This window comes from Etheostoma spectabile, chromosome 14 (genome assembly GCF_008692095.1).
Source record: "Etheostoma spectabile isolate EspeVRDwgs_2016 chromosome 14, UIUC_Espe_1.0, whole genome shotgun sequence".
In the NCBI taxonomy this organism is placed as follows: Eukaryota; Metazoa; Chordata; class Actinopteri; order Perciformes; family Percidae; genus Etheostoma; species Etheostoma spectabile.
In genome coordinates, this window is record NC_045746.1 from 24,106,742 (window position 1) to 24,117,801 (window position 11,060).

General features: G+C 44.4%; 1 protein-coding gene across 1 annotated transcript in view; it reads left to right on the plus strand.

Moving 5' to 3' along the window:
* Positions 1-11,060, plus strand: part of grin2da (glutamate receptor, ionotropic, N-methyl D-aspartate 2D, a) — a 254,730-nt gene that overhangs the window by 243,077 nt on the left and 593 nt on the right. Inside the window, exon 19 of the mRNA XM_032535848.1 lies at positions 3,953-11,060. This exon is cut by the window's right edge and continues 593 nt beyond it. Within this exon, the coding sequence (XP_032391739.1) occupies positions 3,953-7,120 (3,168 nt within the window). The 3' untranslated portion in view covers positions 7,121-11,060. The remainder of the gene's footprint in view (positions 1-3,952) is intronic.

The following is an 11,060-nucleotide window of genomic DNA, read 5'->3' on the forward strand; positions in this document are numbered from 1 at the left end:
ATTCCTACACGCCCTAAACGCACCTGCGCCAGGCGCTGCACGCCGTGTGCATAGATCGTTAAAATAGGGCCCGAGTAGTAGTAATTTCTTTCTCAAGTCTCCAAGCCGCCTTCTTCTGAATCTGCAGTATGCACATGACAATGTGCTCCAACCTCCAGATTTGGTAAGGCATGGGTCCTGTTGAAGACCTCTTGGTCTTATGTATGTACTGATATGAGACTGAAGTACCATTTACTTAACACACTCCACTGTTTCATAGACAGGCCATATATATTGACCATGTGGCTGAAAACCCATTCAGTTCCCTGCAGAGTCAGTTATCCACATAATCTCTGATGGGATTCCCTGCAGACCCTTTGTGTGCAATTTAACCTCTCCATACAGTACATGCAGAGTATGCCGGCATATTTTCTTGCATGAGCAAACTCTAACCTTATCCATTGCCTTCCTCATTCCATGCAAACGGCCGACTAGCTATCTTCTATCTTCCAAGCTATGTATGCTGCTTTAAAGCCTCTGCAGCTGGCCTCTGTGGCTTGCCTTAACCCAATCAGTGACTCACCCAAGTTTCAATTTCACAGTGTACTGCTCCCCGTGCTCTGGGGACTGTGGTAGCACTTCTGCCGCTGGGACTGCTGATTCATGTGTCCGGAAGGGCCATTATAACAGTCTCTCCATCAGATCTCTGTCCCGTTGGGGAACAGAGATTTACACTAGGCCCCACACATTTTGTCATTAAGATGTGACAGATATCGATAGATATTATGAATCATCTTCACGTTGGAAGAATAATAGTCTTTGTGATTTACATTGCTCTCCCCAGGACTGCTAATTGAGTCCCATCTATCCACAGGGAGGTGTAAATACTAAAAGGTAGCGGAGAAAGAGCACACAGGCACAGTAGAGGTAGCGTAGCTCATCTCACGTGATTGTGTAATTGATTAATTCTGCTTGGGGATTAAACTTTAAAAAGATGTCATGAGGAGCTAGTAATGTACACTGTTCCATTCATGTTTTATTCAAATCAAACATTGTTGGATGTTGCTGCTAAGATGAAAAAAGGCCGACTTACCGTACACGTTTGGAGCAGTTCATTAAAAGCGAGTGAGAACGATCTTATTTCAAGTCAAGTGGCGACAAATAACAGCACCGAGACATGTGAAAATGAGATTCTCTGTCCCGGTGTGTCCCAGTCATCCACTACAGGAAACAAACTGTAGGATTTTCTGTGGATAAGAAGATTAATCTAGTTCCTATTGCATCCTAAGGTTTGGGATGATGCCCATTTTAAAGTTTTTCCTTCATTACAAAAAGGTAATTTTAACTCTAAAATGTTATTTTCTAAAATGTCTTCACACAGACAAATACAGACACTAATCTTTTTTTTTTTTACACAAATTATCTTCTTTTGGAAAAATGATTTGACTAATCTTGCTGCACTGGCAGATCGCTTGTCACTTGGTTTAAAGGTGCCCTGCCACACAAACGTTTTTTTAAATATGTTATGTCCATATGTGTTTGTGTTATGTGGTGAATGTGAAGATAAACTGCTACCTCCTCTGTCAACTCTAGCCAATGAAAAGATTTTAAGAGGAGAAATCTGGTCAGTCTGACGTCATGTTGCTTGAGCTCATTACTATTCATAAGCTCTCCCAGTTGCGCTGGGTAAAGGCTGCTGATAGCCAGGTTCTCATTGGCTAGCAGTTAGCCAATCAGAGTCAAGTGGCTTAGCTCATTGAATATTAAAGAGGACTGAGTCTTCCTGCAGGCTTTCCATACCACGCCATCCATAGGATGGCTTGAAACGAGGTAACCAAGGTTACAGTGTCCATGGTAGAACTTCAGACATTACCACAAAGTAATGAAATAAGTGTGAAAGGGCACCTTAAAAAAAAAATGAGGCTTTTAGGAAAAGTGTTTCTCCACACAAACACCAGAGAGGAACGGTGCAGCCCACCCTAAAGGTTTAGTAACAGCAATGAGGTCTGTTTTTGTTGCCACTAAAATCTCTAATTTTGTGATGGCAAAAAACTCTACTTTAGTAGGGTCTGTCTGGGTGGAGTTTGCATGTTTTCCCCGTGTTTGCGTGGGTTTCCTCCGGGTGCTCCGGTTTTTCCTCCCACCATAAAGACCTGCATGGTAGGTAACTAGGACTACAGTTGAAAATTAGCCGAATGGCTAACACTGGCGCATTTACAGAAAGGTTGATTAATGTGCATTGTCCTAATTAAATCAATGAATCCCTTTTAATTTCAAAGAAAATAAACATTTTTAACTTAATTTGTGCACTGGGGAAAGAAAAGACTGACTGACTGAAAAGACAAGAACCTTGTTGGGTTACGGTTAAGTGGGCAAGCTAGAGAAAGAAAGAGAATGGGGTTCTCTTCGTATTAAGCCTCTGTCACCTATGGTTTTATTTGCACAGTGGCAAAATAGGTTATGTAGCATTTACCCTCCCCTGTTGTTTTTACTCCTCTCCAGAAGCTGTATACTCCTTCGCATACCTCCCTCTACAATTACTTTTCAGCGTGCAATTGGAGAAAAAATAGTCCTATTCCAGCTGAGTGATGTTTTCTTCGCTGAAAGCTCTGTTTGGTTTGATAGTGTGAAAATTGACCCTCCAAGAAGCTCGGTAAACTCGGTCCAAAGTTTCTCCAAAACACTCATTAATATTTAATGGTCAGCACTCCCTGCTGCCTGCCTTTATAGGAGATGTGGTGACACAGAGAACCAGAGGTAGAGGGAGGGAAACCACCTAGAGCGATTTCCCAGCATGCTAAAAGACAGAATAAAGATAGATTATTTTCTTCTTTTCAAACTGGGAAATATGTCGAGCCGACAAAGTTTCACAGTCGGGCGTTGTGCAATGTACTGAATCAAGATAGAAAATAGGGTGGATAGAGGATAAATAAAAATACATAAGTTGTAACCCTGAAAGATATAAAGCCTCTGTTCATGCAGCATACTGTCACAGGTTTAACTGGATCCTCTGTGAGGTATGGTAGCTATTGAAAAGACCTTTAGTCCGGTACGTTGCTTTTTATCAAGATGTAGGAAGGCTCCAAATATTGCACTTGTTATGTGTTTTACAGCCACAGACTATTGTAAGTGTCTTTACAGTAATACAATATTTTAATGACAAGCGCTTTCCAAACCTACTAGAAAAACCAGGAGGGTTTAGACAATCTGGTAATTTGTGGGGAAAAACTAACAACACTATGGTGACCACAGTCTTAGCGTAAAAACTTATTTTTGTGGGCATCATAACAACTTTTGGGTACTAAGGGACATACAACCGGTGAAAAAAATATTTAAATGCATCTGCTACTTTTAGATCTGGATGTTGTCTGACAAAACCGGTAAAGGCTGGAACGATGATACATTTCACACACATGGTTTTCTAAAGATAGCTTTCATCTAGTTTGTGTACACTGTAACAAATTTAATGTAATTATTTATAGTAAGTTACTGGCAACAATTGGCCAGCAAGTTATTGTAAATTCTTTTTACAGTAAAGGTACTATACTTAAAGTATTTCATGTATTTATTTCATGTATTCATTGTAAAATACAAAACAATTAAACACAAAATAAGATAAAAAGTAAAAAATACAGTAGTTTACTTTACTATTTCCAGTACTATATTGTGATTTTTTTTTTTACAGTAATGCTTTGACTACTGTGATTTCAACTTTAATACTTAGACTACTTTGATTTTGTCGTGTCAACAAGGTTGTAATGTAAACTTTTCAACTTTCTATTGTAAAAATCATATACAGTAATGTTTCTGTTAAATCAAAAGTAAACAACTGTAGATTTCATAGCCATTATTTACAGTGTAGGTATCAAATCAAAACTGCTCTATAGGATTTCTCTCTCTTAAAAACACTGTTCCTTATTATCATACTTGGCAGCCTGCACGTCTATTTACAATATTTTATCTCTCCACCCAGGGGATGTACAGTTGCTGCCAGTTTGAGGATGAGACGGCACCGGGTGGTAGTAAAAGCTCCTTGCCCCAATACCACACCATGACCACCATGAGCACCATGCCTGCTGGATCCCAACACCTCGTTACAGCCACAGTAAATAACACGGCTGCCATTGCCATGGTGCAACAGCAGCAAAAGCACCACCACCAACAACAACAACAAGGGCCAACCTATACCACCATGTTACCTGGATCGCCACCAACTATAGGACACTCAGCAATGGCTCTGGGACCCTCCAACAGCCCCTTACTGGAAGGCCCCATGCCTTGCTCCACCTTCCTGCCACGCCATGACCGCAGACTTGCTGTTGTTGATCGCTGGAACAGGTCAAAGCCAGAGAAAGTCATGAGCGGAGGCAGTGGTGGAGGAGTGGGTGTTGGGGGGATAGCAGGAGGAATCACTGAACTTCAGGTCCCACAGTATCAGCCGAACCTTGGACAGCACTGGAGCCTGCAAGTGGCAGGTGGAGCAGGGGGAGGGGGTGACACAAGTCTAGATGAATATAAGCGCTACTATGGGCCTATAGATCCAGAGGGGCTAGGAGTTACCTCTGACCAACAGACAGGGGGTCCCCAGCAGACTCCCAAAGCTAATCCACGAGGCCCCAAAGCCTCAGGGATCTCACGACCACCTTCTAAAGGCCTCCAACAAGGCCCCCAACAAGGCCCAGGGCACTTAATCTCCAAGCCACCTCCACTGATGCCATGTTCACCACGAAGGCCTCCTTTCTGGCGACGGGGAAGCCTCACTCAGGCAAGGAAAAAAAGCTTAGGAGGTCCCCTGTATGAGAATATACTCCCTCTGGGGAGACGAGGAGGTGGGAGGTATGGAGCAAGCGATGGAGGTGGAAGAAGAGGGCGACGTCCTCCACCTCCTCCTCTGCCTGTTCCCCTGTCCACCCCAACACACACTCCTACCACACCATCCTCCCCATGCCGTTTCTACTCCTCCTGCTCCAGTGCCTCATCCTCTTCCTCTTCCTCTACATCAACCTCCTCCTCTTCTTCGTCCTCTGTCTCACTGTCTCGGTCAAATTCCCCATTTTCTTGCTCCAGTGACAGCTCCTACAACTCCTCGTTGAGTTTCCGGTATCGCGCAGGGGACCGAGACTTTACGGTTGATGACGACTATGACTCCGATCTGCTCACAGAGGAGTCTAGCCTCCTCTTAGGGTCACGGAAGAAGATTCGTTCACGTCGCATGTCATCGCGCTCGCTGCCGTGTAGCCCGCCACCTCCACCAATCCCGCCCAGGAAGCCCCGCCCTCAAAAAGATTTTGGCAGAGAGAGAACAGGCAGCCAGCTGGCCCAGTTACAGGAGTGGTGGGCATCATGGGGAGAGAGAGAACGAGCGAGGGGAGGAACAACGAGTCGGGGAGATGGAACAGTTAGTAGACTGGACAAGAGACACCACAAAGAGAGGGAACGGGAAAGGAAAAGGAGGAAGAAGGGGCGAAAGAAGAAGAAGAGGGAGGAGAGGGAGAGAGAAAGGGAGCGAAAGCGGCGCAAAGCAAAGAAGAGGAAGAAAGACGATAAGGTGAAGAAGAGAGAGCGGAAGAGGTCAGTGCAGGAGGGAGGAGATGCTGAAAAAAGGGAGGAACTGAAATCAGGGATCGCAGATTACCCTTCATACCCACCCCTGAGGCGAGAGTCTTTTCGGAAAAAGAGTGAAAGCTCGATCCGAAGCTATGGATGGAACATCTCAGGTGAAGAGGAGAGGAAGGAAAGAGAAGAGAAAGAGAGGGATGATGGGGAAGAGAGCAGAGGGAAAGAAAGAGAAACCAGACGAAGGAACAGCAAGCACTATCATAGCTCGGGCGCTAAGCCTTCAACGTCTGTTAAGTTCTGGGGAGGGGTCAACCCATCCTCAGTCACCATTCCATCTGCCTTTCTGCCCTTGTTGCCTGTCTCCTCTAAAAGGAGGAAGAGTAAAAGTTCAGACAGGGATGCTGTAGGAATGGAAGGCGAGAGGAGGCCATTGCTAGGACGCGATGGAAGAGGTGAGATTCACTCCAAGGAGGGGTTGTCTTTCCACAAGTGGGGGTCTGAAGTAGAGTGTGAGGGAGAAGATTCTGAGCTGGAGAGGAGGAAAGCAGGTCGTGGAAAGAGGCGTGGAGGAGGAAGGACAATGTCCGATGACGAGCGGGAACGTGATAAGGTAGTTGGGATATATTCTGATGATGACGGTTCTTCGGGAGAGTTTGGAAAGTTCGAGAGGTATTGGGAGGATCGTGAAGGCAGGGCAGTGGGAGGGATTGGCGGGGGTGGTTGGTTTTTCAGCACCTACCCCTCCAGGGAGAAAGCTGGCAGCATCAACAGTAGAGATGATCTGTTCCTGGAGCGAGGAGAGAGGTGGGGGACAGCCGAAAGTGGATGGGGGTCTGGTGGAGGTCGTGGAGGAGAGAGAGGTTGGGGATCGGGATCGCAGTGGCCCCCGCCTCCTCTCACACCACCACCTCCTCGACGATACTGGTCCGTGGACAAACTCCACATGCAGGATGAGAAGAAGAGTAAACGCAAGTCAAAGGAAAAGGGCAGAGGGCACGCTGCTTGTTCCTCCTGTCATTCCCCCCGGCACCATCCACACTCCCATTCTTCCAAATGGGCCCGCGTAACCTCGCAAAGCCAGGAAGAGCTGTACCAGCAAAGCCAGAGTTTTGGTGGGCCCCTGAAGCCCAAACAGGAATCCTCGTCGTCCTCCAAACCTGATCGCTCACAGAATCCATCCAAATCTGGCAGCCAGTCAAACCTCAGTATCCAGCAGCGGACCCAGAGAACAGAGAGGGATCGAGATCGAGGACGACAATCGTCTCCACCTCCGAACATCATACCAAACTTGCCACCCCCGCTTCCTGCCCTTCCAGCTCCTCCGTCCTCATCTCACCCTATCCATGTTCCTCCCCCTACCTCTTCCTCTTCTGTATCCTCTCCCTCTGTGGTCTCCTCCACCCCAGGGGCACCCCAGCCCTCCTCCATGGCTTCGGCAAGTGCCAAACTACAGTACCAGAGGTTGCGCTCTGTACCCCAGCCGCAGAGGTTCCCTCAGTCTCCTCATTTACCCCTCAAAGCCAAGAGCCTTTGCTCACGAAGGGGCTCAGCCCATTTCTCTAGTGTGGAGAGCGAAGTCTGAAGTTCAACAAGGTATCAAAAGTCAAAAGAGAGCCCTGCGAGGCTGAGGCTAAGCAGGTGATCGGAATCTGCCCTCCAGCAAACATGGGTGTGCAGCCAGGTCAGTACAGTGTATGCACTGAGCCCTTTCCTAAAATCGTGCACAAAGAAAGAAAGAAGGAAACAAACCAGAGGAAAACGGCAGCAATCTTGTGCTAACTGTTTTTTTCCTTTCATCCCTCTCAGTATGTGAAAGACTACAACCAGAGCACCATCTTGCATTCTGAACTGGGTTCACAACAAATACACTGAAAGCAAATCAGACATTTTAAGTGGTACAACTGAAGGAGACTCCTTTGCTATAGACAGTAAGAGATGTTGAAGTAGAGCAGTACTTTGTATTCAGATGATTCTTAATGCTTACTGAGGGCTCAGGAACTTTGTAGTAGCGTATACCTGCTGCTCTCAGAAGCCTTTAACACAGAACAGTGTTCTTATATTTGTCCCTTAAACAAATCGCTTACCCCTATTTTCCTTTTTCCTTAACAAACTGTTTACACCCCCGCAGAACTGTGACACCCTTCCAAGGCACTTTTGTTTTGTATCATCATCACCCTCTTGTTTCGAGGGAGAGGAGTGCGACAACCACCTTGTCTTCTCTGTTACCCATGCACTATCTCCTGGTCTCTTTTATTCTGCCTAATCATTTCCCCCTTTTTTTTCCTCTTCCTACCCCTTTTACCCCTTTCTCTGCTTTACCTCTTTTCCCACCTTGTTAACGTTATTTGTCTCCTCATCTCTTGTCATCTCCTCTCCCATCTTGGCTCCTCTCCTTGATGTGATTATTCTGTGTGTCTGTGCTTTTCTGTGTTTGTATTCTTGACAACAGGGTAAGTCAACTGTGACTGATATTCTACTGGCTTAATGAAAAGCTGAGTGCCAAACTTAAGTAGAACTCAACATCAATCTGTACAACGTTAGCTGCTACGTTTCCTTTGATCTTGCAGAGTATTCCATCACCCAAATATGTGCACATGCAAATACCCACTCACAAACACTTGCACACATGCACATGCAAGGATGTGCGCCTAAACAAGTCAATCGATCTGTTCTCTATGTTGAGCAATACATTATTCACCCTCTGTTCATGTTACAATTTTATACTTTGAAACTTTTACTTTACTTCTGTGTTGTAGTTGCTGTTGTTGTTATTGTGTTCTATATATCCAGACATGTATTAAGTCTAATACAATGTAAGCCCTGTGCCATACTACTCAAGCTGCACATGAAACGTTCTCTCAACTACCTAACTACGACAATGGTGGATAAACAGGCAGGTATCTTTTTCCTCCCTGTATTTGACTGAATGTAATGTCAGCTGCCATGAGGTGTGCTACAACAACAATTAAGACACTGGGAGGTATGAAGAGAGTTGACTTCAGTTTATTGTTGACGTAACCTGACATAAGCAACGGCATGCAAAACTTGCAGAGTAAGCTGCAGCCGATGTAAGTAATAAGCTTGAATATTTTCATTAAAATAAATATCGCCAAAAGGTAACACAAGCCCTAGCATTTGTACTACAAACTGGGTGTCTGTGGTGACATTCCCAGGAAAAATCCCTAGACACACACAATGAGTGACACGTTTTCTGTCACCCAGCAGTGGGTCCGCCAGGGAGGGTAGGCAGAGCTAACGCAACAGAATCGCTCTTCAACTCAAACTGACTGACGTCACACAGGCAACACTGTTAAGTGATATCCAGAAACACGCCTGGAATAATCTCTTATCGCCATAGGTGCCGCCAAAGAGTATGAAACAGAGATTTTAGAGATTGTGTTTCCCCTGCAGGCGGTCGAATTGGTGCAAAGACTAGTAATTAACCTAGGTCTGCTTGCTATCAAGCAGGAGAAATGTGGCAAGACACGTTGAAAGATTGTTGCAGGAAAATACTACTTTACTTACTATAGCCTTTGGGGTCGATCACAACGAGAAGCATCGCTAGAAACACGATGCCAGCAAAACCACTCTGTTCCTTCTTTCTTGTGCCGCGCATTGCGTGTTCCTAGCAGTTTTTAGATGTGCATAAAAGTTCAAAATAATCATTGTTTTAGCTAAACTTTGCCAAAGGCAGCCCATCCAATCGATCAAGAGGTGGGCTTTACCACTTCCTTCCTGTTTTGATGCCCGTAGATGACAGCATCTAGCTTCCTGTTTGTTAGCATTTACACAATAATGTTTATAAATCACAATAAAAAGAAGTTGGAGTTGGAGTACATTAACTTTATACTTTACTGGGCTGACAGACTAGCCGTAAATGGCCACTGTTAACACTTTAATTAGAGTGTATATTGCTAATGCTAATTTCCAACTATCATATTAGCCTGCAGACAGCTAATTGTGCTGCTCTCTCTCTGCTTGAATCCATTGTTTTTTTCCCGTTAATCACAGTTGAATGCCCTGTTGCCATAGTGGCATCTGTTCGGTGTGATCGGCCCCTTATGCTGATAGTTTCTGCCTAATGTTTTGCGTAAAGTCAAAGTATAAAGGTATGTCTTTTTCATCAACATGTCTGAGGTTAGCCTCATGCTTTGAAGACAGTGTATTCGGACAGGGAGGAACCTGATCAGTGAGCATTTAGCTCCAATGCGAGTGCCGTTTTGATGTCAAAGAGGCTATGTAGAATGCTAGCTAGCGGATGAGACTGTTTTTCGAAGAAGTGCTACATCTGAGTGACTGTGTATGGAAGACACAGTAGCAACTCCTGTGCGATTATTATTAAAAAAAATTTAAGTGTTTCTCACCTTGTAAATGTGTAATCAAGAGCTACAGCTTTTTAATCCATGACCGAGCTGACACCAGCAGTGACACTCCGATGCCAAGCACTTAGCTAGAGTAGCTACGTACATCCATCAACATTAGAACCTAGCATCAGGACACCTGACATGGAGTTTTTAGTGAAGAGGCAAGAACCGTTGACACAAAGCGTTTGTGTTTTTTCAGTCGGTCTCAGCCATCTTCCCCCATAACAGTCTGGTCAGCTCTTGTTTGCCTGGAACTGCATCTGAGCCATAATTTACTTCAGCTGAAGAAAACAAAAAGAGTCTTTAACATAAACTTCTTGTGTAGAGTTTGTCTGTCTTACTTTACGGAAAAAATATATATTTATTTATCATATATAATTTGTGGCGGTGGGTAGTGATAGAGAAAATTGTTGTTTAGCATCTTGGTATTTTTATATTTATGGATATTGTTTTTCATTCCAAGTTCATTTCAATAATAATATAAATGTTATGTGTTAAAAACACGTACTCCCTCATATTCATTGACAACAGGGAAATTCTTGATTACTTTCTTCGACAAAGATTGACTGTATTAAGCCAAGCTGGAGGCGGTTTAACAATTTGCTTGATAAAATCAGCAATCAACTTTCACAAATTCCAACGAAAGCCGGAAAAGGTTGAGTAAGTGTGACGTGTTTCTGTGCGTTCACACCGCAAGCAACTCGAGTCTGTTGCCCCAAGTACAACCTCTGTGACCTAACAGAATTTGCTGACTTTTGCCTCTGAAAAGTTGGCTTTAGCCCAACCACTTAGGCGTTTTCGTCTTGCTGTGTCTGTTGCTGTATAGCGTCAGCGAGCTAGCGTAACCGGCACAGCGGCTAGCTGCTGGCGGTGTGAACACAAAGCTTTTCCCCGGAGAAACGAGCCACCTATCTTTCCTTCTCCCCCCTCGTCTCTTTTCTCTCATGTTGATCCGTTGTGTTTCTGCGTGTCTGCAATTGTAAAGCTGGTCTGTTTTAAAAAGAAAAAAAAAGAAAAAAGAAGAGTATCTGTGGATATATTTATTTCAACTAAAAAAAATATATATAAATATATATGATAATATATTTCAAGGCGCCGCTAAGATCTATGTTATATAAGTTTGTCTACTAAATTTTTGGTATTATCTCAATGAATGTC